Source organism: Diplotaxodon limnothrissa, linkage group LG20 (assembly GCF_057381915.1).
Source record: "Diplotaxodon limnothrissa isolate DT_005_m linkage group LG20, D_limnothrissa_male_GT1.1, whole genome shotgun sequence".
NCBI lineage: Eukaryota > Metazoa > Chordata > Actinopteri > Cichliformes > Cichlidae > Diplotaxodon > Diplotaxodon limnothrissa.
The window spans coordinates 39,683,021-39,697,378 of NC_140615.1; the positions used below are offsets into that span (position 1 = coordinate 39,683,021).

Sequence of the window (14,358 nt, forward strand, 5' to 3'; positions counted from 1 at the left end):
ATTTCAAGTTTAATATCAGTTTAACATGCAAATTACCCACAGTTTATTACAACTTACTTAGCTAGGATCTGCCTCGTGTCGAGTCGAAAGATTCGCTGCAGGACCGTGAGTTGAAAGATACATTTACTACGACTCCCAAGATGCATTGCAGTAAAAACCATCCAATCGCCTTGCTTAAGATCTGTTGACATGTCACTAAAGGCGCGCTGTAGATAAATATTGCAATTTGTAAAAAATAAAATAAAAAAATAAAATTTGCAATTTGTAATTACATAATTAAACACTGGGCCAGTTTATTTTCGTATTATCGCTGGTTATTATTTTAGAGTAAATAAAGGAATAACGGGTAGCACCAAGCTGTTGTTATCTTCATTTCTATAGCAACGGCGTTTGAGGATTATGGGTAGTGTGCAGTTACGGGATTAGTGCGCCGTCTGCATAAATTGGTCTGATTGGTTGGAGCCGAGCGCATCCAAAACTAACAGTGGTGGAGTGGTGGATGAATCTATAAATGTGTTTTACGTGTGAAATGAAAATAATAAACCTAACAAAGGATTATATACGTTAAATCTGCGCACTTTCAGCTCGTGAATCACTTTGGAAAACACTGTGTGATGGCCACAACATGAAGCGATTTTATTGTTGAATTATCCGTGATACTTTCATGTGTTTTTGTTGAGAAATGTTAACGATGTCATTAAAAGAAAGCATTCAATTGGGGGGGGGGGGGGGGGGGGAACCCTAAGCATTTATTAAACCTCATGTTTTCCTTTAAACGTTTTATTTTGCTTTATATTTTAGTGATACTCTGGTAGAGAGGCTCTTATACTGTTAATTCAGCATATACTAAAAAAAATAAAAGCCTTTAAAAGCCTATTTCTGGACAATTATTATTTTATAATTATATAATTATATAATCAACTATTTTGCAATACTTCCAATCAACACACATCAAAAGAAAAGCTTGTGATGGCATCACATGAGATAACTTAAAGCTCAAAGGCTGTTCCATTGACATGTAACCAATCACTTCAAAGCACAAAACCTCTAATGTCATAGTCTTTTTGTGTGTGTGTGTGTGTGTGTGTGTGTCCTGTCTGGCACTGTAGCAATCAGAATTATTGTCTGAAGGCCAAGAAAAATGCCCAACAGATTTACTTTCCCAAGTGGGCCTTTTGCTATACTGGTCCACTTGATTGTCATAGTTTATTTGATCTTTATTACTTATTTTTATTCTAAGTTATTGTAATCAGGCCAGACTCGTGGACGGGAAAGAAAAACAAAAAGAAAAGTTCAGAAGAAAGTTAACAGAAGGAGAGGGAAAGAAAAAGGAGAAAAGAGATAGAGAGAAAAGACAATGAAAATCTGCTTCATCACCTTTGTCTTTGTGTCCTTTTTTTTCTCTTTTTCTTTTCCTGGATCACCTGTTGAGAAAGAAAAAAGAAAAGAAGCAGAAGAAGACTAGAGCAATAGAATAAACAACATCACGATGATCTATGGGAATATAACAGTAAATACTAAATGTTAAACATTACTGTGCAGCACGTAAGATCGACAGCGCACAGTGTGCTTTAAGGTAGGAGCCAAAAAGGGTGTAGTTTGTGTGTATGAGCACCCGTGTGTACACCTGTGAGCATGAGCGCGCTTGTATTTAAAAGGTTCCATGTAATGATCTGTTAGAGGGTGTGGGGGGGCCACAGCCCCGTCCACCAGGGCATGAAGCAGGTATGGAGGAGATCAAAACTCCAGACATCCAGAGACCCTCAGAACACAAGAGACCAAGGAAGACTAAAAGAGGGGCTGCAGCACCACTATCCCAGAAAGAGCTGAGGAGAGTCCCAGATGAGGGGTCACTCAACAGCCGCGGAGCATAAGCTGTTGAGTGTTCATATAGATTTTAAATAACATACCAGTTGATACTGACATATTTTTGTTACATTTGCAGTGTTGTGGTGTTATATTCTCATGATTCTGTTCATTTTATGAGTATATCCTTCTGCCTTGCTTCACATATTTAATGCTGCTTGGCTAGTTTTAGTCGTGCTAGCATCAGTACAGGTAGAAACAGAGAAACATCAGAGAATCTGCCATGCATCGCCCCATCTAAATACAAATGGAAAGTACGAAAATAAAAATATAGATAACTTTATTAAAGCAATCAATGTTCCCAGTGTTCCCATGGTGAAAACACATTTTTTCATATTATGTTCAAGTCAGTTGTTATCCAATTTTAAAACTATAAAATATAATAAAGTCTATTAGTTTATTTTGTTAATAAATAGATTTTTTTTAGGATTTTCAGAAACACTAACGTTATACATAGCAAAATATCTGTAGCCGTATGACAGCCATGTATAGTAGAAGTCCAAGATATTTCTACAACTCTAGCGTTAGGTTCTTCCAGTCAAACTTTTTCCCCTCACTGTAGATTTCTTGCAGTGTTTGTGTTTGTACAAAAGTGTTGCGTTTTTCAGCCCCCGCCCGCCCCCAAAATAATAATTAATAACAATAAAACCTTGCATACTTTGAGGATAAAAGTTATTTTATAAATGTAGAATGCAGAACTTTAATGAATAATAGTGAAGTTTGTTGAACTGAGTAAAAAGAAACCAACTGATAATTCAGAAGTCTTTTTGACAATCAAAAACAATAATTTTAAATTATAATATAATTAAAAAAATAATTAACACAAAGACGAAACTTAGCTTTAGCAAAGTTGCCATTTTTTTATTTAAAAAAAGTGAATTACTCTTGTTTAGAGGCTCTAGACGAACTTGGTCCTACACCCAGGCCATTTTACCCTTCTATATAGCTTCCGGAAAGTTTTCTCTGTCTTTGAGTTCTTTTGGACATGTTTTCTTTCAATTTAGAATAAGAAAAAATATTTCTTAATCGCGACATTTTTGCTCCTTCATACCAACTCGAGTGTTTTTCCCCCCTTCTTCTTCGGTGCTTAACGGCAACTGGCATCCTTTTCGGCGCATTACTGCACTATCACTTTGAGGTCACTCAATACTGTCGCCCTTCCTGTGCCACTGACATTATGTACTCGAGCCAGCCGCCGTAATTTCCACCACCTTTAGAGTTACCTCCCGTGTATGGCAATGGGAATGATTTATTCTTACAAACTTCTTACAGTATGTTTAAAAAGAACAAAGAAAACAAAATGAATGCATATGAAATATAAAATACTAAAACAAATATAATAAACGAGAGTATATATACTAAACCTGTAGGCATTAATTATTTCATGCGTGTAGTTATTCGTGACTGCGCTACACACTGAAAGCAAACTTCTGACAAGCGTCATAATTCGGTTACAAGAAACGTTAAAGTTTCATAACTGCATACCTGTGTCTAATAACAAATGCATAAATGTTGTTGTTTTTTCATAATCAGTCGCACGGAAGTAGCTGTCAACGTGCGTAATCTGGGCGCTGCAGCTTTATAAGCAACTTTCTGGCAGACAATCACTTTTTGGCACACCACCTGTTGAGGATCATGGCCTCAGATTTGGTGCTGATTCTCATTCCCACCGCTTCACACTCGGCTGCGAACCGTTCCAGTGCGAGCCAGAGGCCATCACTCGACGAAGCCAAAGAACCACATCAACTACGAAAAGCAGAGATGAGATTTTGAGACCACCCAAGTGAAAGTCTTCCGCCACTTGGCTACGCCCAGAAATTCTGTCCATAAAAATAATTACGAACAGAATAGGTGACAAACGGGCAGCCCTGCTTAATGATATACAGCAGGAGAATGCATGGAGCACCTGTAATAAATACTGTATCAATAACAAGGTTAATAAAGTGTATTTCTTAACCTTTCAGTTTGTGGGTAATGTCGCAGGTTTGTTGTACGGACCTGTTTACACTGTCTCTATAAGTTTTGTAAACCAAAAACAAACAAACAAAGGCGTCTGTTTAGTCTCTTGGCCACACAACAACAACTCACAGCAGAGCAGGAGTGGAGGGGGAGGGGCGCGGTTGGCCGGTTAGGCTGTGACTGGACAGCAGGCGGGAAAGTGATGTGACGGAAGTGAAAGGAGAGCAGAAGTAGATGGCGGGAGAGATGATGTAGAGGTGAAATAAGATAACGGGAGGAGGGATTTCAAGTGATCATAAAATCCAGAATGGCCGTCGTTTGGTGAGTGGAACCAGATTCAGCAGCAACACCAATAAATAAGCACGGTGGGAGACCTTCTTAGGCCCTGGGACCATTTTTGGTCCCTTTAGTTTTTCGGTTACAAGCCATTTGCACTGTGTTGAATGGAATATAGCCAAATTCTCTAAAAAAAAGTTTGGCATAATTTCATTTCAAAATTCAAGTCTGACTTCCTTAAATTAGCTTCAGTGGCTAAGCTAACAATACACATCCCCTTAGAGCCCTAGGGACCATTTTTGGCCCATTGACTTCCATTATAAACGCTATTTTTCACTGCAGAATTATTACCGTTAACATCTGGGTGACGGCTTAGGTTTCGTTTTTGTTTTGTAGAAGAGGCCTTAGAGTTGTAATTTTTTTATTTGTCCACCGGGTGGCGCCCTTGCTCCACATTTGATCCCTGCTGGAAAACAGCGGGCTGCTTGCACAGACAGGCGGGTGTTGTGCCAAAAAGTGATTGTCTGCCAAAAACTGATTTCCGGTATTTGCCAAAAACTGATTGCTCGTATTTAAACTGCTATAAGTAACTTGTTGGGCTATAATATGTGAAACATATGTCAAATGCATCCCTCATGGATGACATAAAGTCATCTTGAGCCACAAACAACATTCGTGTAACAAGGTAGAAGCCGCAATCAGTTTTTGGCAGTGACTTTTATATAACCTTTATTTAAACAGTTAAAAAAAATCTCATTAACATTAAAAATGCCTTTTGTAAGAGTAAGTTGGCCAAGAGGACAGCAGAAATGGCAGCAAATATTACAATATTTCTGTAAAAATATTTTAAGTGGGGATAAAGGACCGGATTGGTTATAATGTAAGTACAATAGCAGAGAGTTGTAAAGATACTTGAAAAACAGATATTGTTTTAATTCTCTATATAACCCCTTTGTAAACCCTGTTCACCGAAGTCTATTTACGAACATACGTAAAGATATTACACATAAAAAATACACAGAAACATTGGAAATCAGTTTTTGGCAGACAATCACTTTTTGGCACAACACGGGAAATGAAGCCTCATTTCCGGCGTGCAGCAGCGGCTTCGCCCAATTTAAAGTGGAAAAAAATATGAATATATAATCTTTTTATTGCACTTTTTGGGGCGGGACCATTTTTGGTCCCCAGGGCCGTAAAAGGATGCATTTTTAAGGGCCAGACAAGGGTTAATACAGGCATACAACGTGTTATGGAAAACATTAAACCCAGAAATCTAGGCGTAAATGGAAAATTGTAGTATTGAATTATAAGACTGATGAAACAATATAATTGTCTTCCCTGCTATTCTCCTGTTCACACTCCAGTCCAGAAGGTGGGATAAATGCATCTGTAAGCTGATATGTCAAACGCCATCAACCCCCAAAGAAGAAGGGAGGAGGACAGCACTACTGTGGTAGTGGAGCAGTGTGTTTGCAGACATAGCTGCTGCTGAAGAAGCGGACTGAACCTAGAGAAGAGACAGAAGCTAAAGTATTGATCCCGTCAAGTTAGTGTGGATCTGATACCAATATTAACATCTGTGTCACTTCTATTGATGCTTGTATTGATCCGCCCAGTCTCAGTTGAAGCAGCAATGAGTTCAGTACAGTATCTGAGAGAGTTCATCAAGGAGAGACTAACTGCTGTTTATGAAGAAATCTTCTCAGAGGTTCAAAAAACCATCATCCAGTATGAGGAGGAGATCAACCGTCTACGCAGACAGGATATCAACCGGAAACCTGACAGAAACTCACACATCATAGGTATGGACATGTTTTTAACAATGTGCTGTTGAAGCTGAGATTCTTCAGTATGATTAGCTTTACTAGAATATGTTAAACTGGGTATCCTTTGCTCATCCCAATCGGTCGCAGCAGATGGCCCGGCCCCTCCCTGAGCCTGGTTCTGCCGGCGGTTTCTTCCTGTTAAAAGGGAGTTTTTCCTTCCTACTGTCGCCAAAGTGCTCACTCAAAGGGGGTCATATGATTTTTGGGTTTTTCTCTGTATTTGTTATTGTAGAATCCACTGTACAATATAAAGTGCCTTGAGGCGACTGTTGTTGTGATTTGGCGCTATATAAATAAATAAATTGAATTTATCAGTGCTGTAGTTCAATGTTCAGTGATGGACTATGTTGAACTGGTGCAGGTCGATGGTCACTGATAGGTTAGGTTTTAATACATTTTAATTCATTTATTTATTTCAATTTTTTCTCTAACAGATTCCAATGTTGAGTACATCAGGCATTAGTGTTTTAGATCATCTGTAAACACTGAGATTGTGCAGTAAAATATAGTTAGATGTCAGCGGAATACACATTTAACAAGTTGTTAACAGCCTTCTCTGAAGTTGAAGTGAAGTTTCATTTAAAAAAGGATTTTACACACTGTAACAGGGCAGCCCTTAGCGGCTGGAAACACAGTGAGACAGACCAAGGCAAGTGTAGTGGAACAAAGTATTTATTTGCTGTATGGCTCTCCTTACAACAATTAACTTGTCGAGCTTCTGCACAGCACAAAAAAAAATCCACCCTCTAATGACAACTGGCAGCCTTAAATATGTTCAGCTGTCACAGACTTAACCATTATTCCACTCTCAGGTCAATTCTTAAATCCCAACCTTCCACCACAGTACACAATATATCAATAAGAATAAATAAATACATAAATACATTTTCACATTTACATATTAATAAATATTTCACACTTTAATGTTACCCCAAACCCAATATTATAAAAACCCAGAAACCCAAGCACAAAAAGATTCACCACACTCTCTTTACCAATGGTCTCTCCCGGAACCTTTAAATGGTGTCTGGACCCCAGGGGAAACATTTGCCCAAACACCTTGAAGAAGACACAGGCAAGAAAGGTGAGTAATCATTAACTTACAAACACTTATTTGCACCACTTTTATCCCTAGATTTCACACACACATTTGCCTTAGTTTTCCTTATTGGTAAACCTTAATCACAATCTCAATCACCATTCTTCTCTCCTGACAGACAACCACCACATTCCTTGACGAGGAACAGCTGTGCAGGATCTGAAACAAGGCCACCAACTGACCCTAAAATTCCCAATAAATAGTCAACAAATATTTAAACTTCTTGTGTGCAAATCCATGCTTAAAGTGCAATGCTCATAAATTGCTTGATAAGGTGCTTTTAATAACGTGAAAGGTGTGCTCTAAAGTGCTATACAGACAATACAATATAAATAAATACAGTAAGGGAGTCCTCTTCCTTACACACACTGATGTTTTCATGGTGGTCACATTGCATTTTAGTTTGGTGAACTTTGTGTCTTTGCTCACAGTGAGGATCCTTGCTGTGAGTGTGCACAACTATTTCCCTGAGCGTGCGTGTGCGTGGGGCTCGTAATGGGTCATATGATAGGCTGATCACCATTTCTTGGTTTTTGATTCATGCTTTTAAAAATATTAGTTTTTATATCACTGTTATGTTCCCCTGAGGGGTCTAGGTGGTGAGGGGGAAGTAACAAAAAGTGTCCGGGTGAGGAAAAAAGAGTTAAGGAGGCAAACGGGTTAAATTAAACAGTTTTATTAAAGTAGCTCAACTAAAAGAGCCGCTATCACCATTTAAGAAAACAAACAAAACTCAGGCGTTGGTCAATAAAGTAAAACATAAGCCAAAAAGAAAGAGCAGCTCACTAGCTGCAAACCACAATAACACAGCTCACTAGCGGCAAACACCACAAACTCTCAGCTCACTAGCTGTAACCACTCACATGGCACTCTGGCCCAGAGCTCACCTTCAGGAGGAGGCCCTGCTAGGGCCGTAACAATCACTAAATATAAAAAATATATAGTTTTTCTATCACACAATAGTGATTATTGTTCTTGTGTTTCTTTATTCCTCAAGACCTCCCAAAACAACATGACTGTAAGGAAGAGGAGGATCTGGATGAGCAGCAGGTCTGTAACCAGGAGAGGAACTCCAGTCTGGACCAAGAGGACCCAGAGACTCCGCAGATTAAAGAGGAAAAGGAGGAACTTGGCAGCAGTCAGAAGGGAGAGCAGCTTGGGCTGAAGCAGGAGGCTGAAGGCATTATTGTCTGGACTGATAAAAAGCAGCTCAGACTGCTGGAGACCATCTGGAAACCTGTGATAAAGTTACACAGAATAGGTATGTAAAACTATGTTGATTTAATAAAAGTGAATATAACTCACAGACAGCTCAGTGGACCAGTGGTTAGCACTGTTGCCTCACAGCAACAAGGTCCTGAGTTTGACTCTACCAAGTAGCCAAGCCTTTCTGTGTGGAGTTTGCATGTTCTCCCCTTGTTCACTATCCAGAGACATACGAACAGCCGGGTTAGGTTAGTTGGTGATTTTAAATTGCTCATAGGTGTGAATATGAGTGTGAATAGTTGTCTGTGTTTCTGTGTTGACCCTCCGACAGACTGATGAACTGTCAGAGAATTGAAGGTCAAAAAGTAATAAGCAACATGAATGAATCTCTTCAGCCTGATTTTCTGTTCTTTATTTAAACACATTTCCACCATTAACCTGTGCAAAACGGTGAAAATTAGTACGTAAAAATTCACCAGAATGAAAGACGTGAAACATCTGGGTTTCAAATTTCCACTCACTGGTCAGACCAAATCTACACAGAGACACAAAGTCAACAACACAAGTTTCATTTTGTTCTGTTATCAGTTTAAGTTAAAGAATTATGTTTCCTCTGCAGCATGGAAATGGTACATTTGAACAGTTTACAGGTCTGGGTAATATGAATAAATATTTCTATTCTGTTTTGGAAAATATGGAATTCAGAGTTTCTAAAGTTAAATTTGTTAGACAAGAAGAGTGTTTTCATGGCATTTCAAGCACAGCCAAAACGGTTACTACTGTGTAAGAGAGCTCTTCCCCAGCATGCCTTCTTGTAACTGCGGCCAATTCAGACATCCACATTCATTTAACAAAAAACAACATCTATTTATTTTATATATCAAAGACATAAGAAGCTGAACTTTGAAATTTGCTAATAAGAGTGTCAGAACTAAACATTTGCATCAGTGCCCAAATAATTTGTCCCGTTTGTAGACTTTAATTTTAGTGGTATATGTGAGCAACAGGCTCACTATGTAGAGACCTGCTAATGGTTCAGACCAGTAAATATTTTCTCAAATGTTTGTTTTACTATCATCTTTTCCCCTTTGTGCATTCAGATGCCCTACAGCAGCATGCTTTTGAGGAAGAGGAGGTTCTTACAGACCAGCAGGTCTGTAACCAGGAGAGGAACTCCAGTCTGGACCAAGAGGACCCAGAGACTCCGCAGATTAAAGAGGAAAAGGAGGAACTTGGCAGCAGTCAGAAGGGAGAGCAGCTTGGGCTGAAGCAGGAGGCTGAAGGCATTATTGTCTGGACTGATAAAAAGCAGCTCAGACTGCTGGAGACCATCTGGAAACCTGTGATAAAGTTACACAGAATAGGTATGTAAAACTATGTTGATTTAATAAAAGTGAATATAACTCACAGACAGCTCAGTGGACCAGTGGTTAGCACTGTTGCCTCACAGCAACAAGGTCCTGAGTTTGACTCTACCAAGTAGCCAAGCCTTTCTGTGTGGAGTTTGCATGTTCTCCCCTTGTTCACTATCCAGAGACATACGAACAGCCGGGTTAGGTTAGTTGGTGATTTTAAATTGCTCATAGGTGTGAATATGAGTGTGAATAGTTGTCTGTGTTTCTGTGTTGACCCTCCGACAGACTGATGAACTGTCAGAGAATTGAAGGTCAAAAAGTAATAAGCAACATGAATGAATCTCTTCAGCCTGATTTTCTGTTCTTTATTTAAACACATTTCCACCATTAACCTGTGCAAAACGGTGAAAATTAGTACGTAAAAATTCACCAGAATGAAAGACGTGAAACATCTGGGTTTCAAATTTCCACTCACTGGTCAGACCAAATCTACACAGAGACACAAAGTCAACAACACAAGTTTCATTTTGTTCTGTTATCAGTTTAAGTTAAAGAATTATGTTTCCTCTGCAGCATGGAAATGGTAAATTTGAACAGTTTACAGGTCTGGGTAATATGAATAAATATTTCTATTCTGTTTTGGAAAATATGGAATTCAGAGTTTCTAAAGTTAAATTTGTTAGACAAGAAGAGTGTTTTCATGGCATTTCAAGCACAGCCAAAACGGTTACTACTGTGTAAGAGAGCTCTTCCCCAGCATGCCTTCTTGTAACTGCGGCCAATTCAGACATCCACATTCATTTAACAAAAAACAACATCTATTTATTTTATATATCAAAGACATAAGAAGCTGAACTTTGAAATTTGCTAATAAGAGTGTCAGAACTAAACATTTGCATCAGTGCCCAAATAATTTGTCCCGTTTGTAGACTTTAATTTTAGTGGTATATGTGAGCAACAGGCTCACTATGTAGAGACCTGCTAATGGTTCAGACCAGTAAATATTTTCTCAAATGTTTGTTTTACTATCATCTTTTCCCCTTTGTGCATTCAGATGCCCTACAGCAGCATGCTTTTGAGGAAGAGGAGGTTCTTACAGACCAGCAGGTCTGTAACCAGGAGAGGAACTCCAGTCTGAACCAGGAGAAACCAGAGAATCCACAGATTAAAGAGGAAAAGGAGGAACTTGGCAGCAGTCAGAAGGGAGAGCAGCTTGGGCTGAAGCAGGAGGCTGATACCTTCATGGTGACACCCGCTTATGAGGAAAGTGCCTACAGTAAACCAGAACCAAACAGTGAGCAGCTCCTTTCTCACAGCTCTCCTGAAGCAGAGACCCGAGATAATGAAAAAAGTCAGCATGTGGTCTCAGGAACTACTAGAAATACAGAGCTGAATGAGAGACGTCACAGTCAAAGAGTAGACAACCTTCCTGTGTCATCGAGTAAAAGTAGAACGGACACAAAGAACAAGTCTGTACAATGTGAAGTGTGTGGAAAAACTTTACAGGATGAATACAATATGATTACACATCTAAGAGTTCACACAGGTGAAAAGCCGTATTCCTGTAGCACCTGTGGGAAAAGATTTGCTGACTTATCAACATTCAAAAAACACAAGAGAATTCACAAAGGTGAGAAGCCGTATTCTTGTGGCACCTGTGGGAAAACATTTGCTACTTCATTAGAAGTCAAAAAACATACGAGAATTCACACAGGTGAGAAGCCGTATTCCTGTAGCACCTGTGGGAAAAGATTTGCTGCCTCATCAACATTCAAAACACACATGAGAGTTCACACAGGTGAGAAGCCGTACCCTTGTAGTACCTGTGGGAAAAGATTTGCTTCCTCATCAACATTCAAAAGACACAATAGAATTCACACAGGTGAGAAGCCGTATTCCTGTAGCACCTGTGGGAAAAGATTTACTGACTTATCAACATTGAAAAAACACAAGAGAATTCACACAGGTGAGAAACCGTATTCTTGTAGCACCTGTGGGAAAAGTTTTGCTGACTTAGCAACATTCAAAACACACATGAGAATTCACACAGGTGAGAAGCCATATTCTTGTAGCACCTGTGAGAAAAGATTTGCTTCCTCATCAACATTCAAAAGACACATGAGAGTTCACACAGGTGAGAAGCCGTATTCTTGTAGCACCTGTGAGAAAAGATTTGCTTCCTCATCAACATTCAAAAGACACATGAGAGTTCACACAGGTGAGAAGCCGTATTCTTGTAGCACCTGTGAGAAAAGATTTGCTACCTCATCAACATTCAAAACACACATGAGAATTCACACAGGTGAAAAGCCGTATTCTTGTAGCACCTGTGAGAAAAGATTTGCTGCCTCATCAACATTCAAAACACACATGAGAATTCACACAGGTGAGAAGCCGTATTCTTGTAGCACCTGTGAGAAAAGATTTGCTTCCTCATCAACATTCAAAAGACACATGAGAATTCACACAGGTGAAAAGCCGCATTCTTGTAGCACCTGTGAGAAAAGATTTGCTACCTCATCAACATTCAAAACACACTATCTCCCCTTCTCTGAAGATAACCGTATTGTGAAGAAGCAGAATAGCTTGAACTAAGTTGTCACATGCAACGTGGGGTTTTTTCTTTCCTTTTTTTTTTTTTCTTTTTCTTTCCTGCTTCCTCTCTCGGCCACATTGTTTATGCTGCGGTTGACAGGACAACCAACTGCTGGACATCCAGGAGGATGTTAAAATTCAACATATCTCTCCTGACAGCTTGTAACGTTGCAGAAAGGAGACTTTTGTGTTTTTTCAATGTGTTGGTGACTGCATAAAACACAAGTTAAGAGAATAAAAGGATATGGTTTAGCTAGCAATCATTTTTGCAAGCTATAATTTTATAGTTAGCTAATTTAGTTGGCTAATTTACCAGCCACATAAGCCCTGGGAGTTTTTGTGTTTCAATAACATTAAAATCAAATGAAGGTTCCTCCATTATTCAAATTCCTACTGATGCTAAATAAAGTTGACCCTGATGGATAAATTCCATGGCTGTTCCCTTTCATGAGTGAGTGATATTGGTTTTTGGTGTCTTCTCCCTGTCGTATGATGAGGGTAGAGCTGTACATTTTAGTTAGAACATGGTTTATCATATTTAGGTTGAAACTAACTTGCTAAATTCATGTGAACTTCTAACTCCACTGAACTTGGTGAAGTCCTTATTGTAACACCTCTGAGAACAGCTGCACATTGAAAGACCGTTTTTAACTCTCAGAGGTGCCTCAGTTGCTTTGACTGTGGGGACTGAAGGAGCATCTGGATCTGGAAACTTCAAACAACATCAAACAAACAACTTCAGACAGGACAACAAATCTTTCAGCCAGATATTGCCCCTTGGTAGCATAAGAAAGAATGCAGCTTTAAGACACTTCTGTGTCAGCTTCACTATTAAAAACCTAAAACACATCCATCTTTAATACGATCTATTATTGTTACCGATATAACGTCTGAAGCAAGAGAATCACTTACATTTTAAATGAAGCAAATGTGAAAATCAACCATAAATTAAATTATATAATAAAACAGTATCTAAAAAGAGCTTCTTGCATTATTTTAATAGTCAAGATCAGCGCCTCTTAAAACTTAGAAAGAAAAATCTAAGACCAAACCACATCAACACAGACAAATTCAGCGTTTATTCTGATCTCAGTGCAGCTCCTACAAGCAAATATAACGTTTTCAATCCAGCTGCTGATTAAACTGAATAAAACTTGTCATAATAAAACTTTTTGCAAAGCACTTGACAGCAGTCAGACACTTTTCTTTTTCCCTGCCATGTTTTCTTTACAGCCCAGGTTTTACTGCTCAGGAAAAACAACTCTAAGGGGAAGCCTTTGTTACTCAGTGAGAAGTCAAGACTAGGGTTATTTTTTAAGCTCATTTAAAATACCTGCTGTACAGGCTATAAAAAAATGTACATTTATGATCACTATATCAACAAACATGCACAGAAATACACAATAAAAACATAACACTCAATAAAACAGCTGAAACAGCTAAAGCTGAAAGCCAGTCAGAGTAAACTGATTTCTAACAGAGTCTTAAAATGATCAGACAGCTCTTATGTTAATCGGGGAGGTTATCCTAAAGATTAGTGGCAGCCACCAAAAAGACTCTGCCACCATGTTCACGAGATACTAGACATATTTCTTTGGCTGAATGTGATTGTGCTGCTGATTTTTGCTGGATGTTTCACAGATGTGCTGAGCAGGCTCACTTTGACTTAAGCTACCACTGTACTGATTCTTTGGTAAGTGTTGTGTTTCCAGGTGCTGAATTGTACTATATGCTGTTTAGCCAACAGAAAGCTGAATTTCATTTAAAATACACTTAATGACAAAAGATACTTGACTGTTGATTTGGTTTACCATTAATAATCCTGGAAGTTAGACGACCTCTGGAAGGTGGACTAGCTTTAGATGAAAACCATACTCAGGTCTCTCCACTTATGCTTATTTTTAACAGTGGACGTCTTTCAGGATCTTTCTCCACCAACCAACATGGAATCTACTGCCTTCATCAGATGCTGCTCTCCGCATAGTTTCATTTGCCTTTCATGATAAAAGTGACCACTCCATGAGAACCATGAAATACTCTTCAGCGTGTGACACAAATTTCCCTCTTGAATTCACAATGTGTAGTTTCATAAGCATTATATGTCTAAATGATGCAACACAGATACTCATTTTTTCTTGAGCCACAAGCATGTCTGCAAGAAAAATGTCATCTT

General features: G+C 38.9%; 1 protein-coding gene across 19 annotated transcripts; it reads left to right on the top strand.

The window, feature by feature from the left end:
* The first annotated feature begins 5,698 nt into the window (after positions 1 to 5,698).
* On the top strand, positions 5,699 to 12,185 carry LOC146611502 (uncharacterized). Of its 19 annotated transcripts, none has more exons than XM_085344606.1 (6): positions 5,699 to 5,906; positions 8,027 to 8,189; positions 8,244 to 8,290; positions 9,336 to 9,370; positions 10,659 to 10,831; positions 11,006 to 12,185. In XM_085344606.1, exons 1-6 carry the CDS (start codon positions 5,699 to 5,701, stop codon positions 12,183 to 12,185), a joined length of 1,806 nt encoding a protein of 601 aa, XP_085200732.1. The 19 variants fall into 19 exon arrangements, with proteins under 19 accessions (XP_085200732.1, XP_085200722.1, XP_085200721.1 ...); XM_085344611.1 differs by lacking the exons at positions 8,244 to 8,290; positions 9,336 to 9,370 and adding an exon at positions 9,415 to 9,470 and having other exon boundaries at positions 5,738 to 5,906; positions 8,027 to 8,183; positions 10,744 to 10,949; positions 10,980 to 11,136; positions 11,221 to 12,185; XM_085344596.1 differs by having other exon boundaries at positions 8,027 to 8,290; positions 9,336 to 9,599; positions 10,645 to 11,220; positions 11,305 to 12,185.
* Positions 12,186 to 14,358: the final 2,173 nt, after the last annotated feature.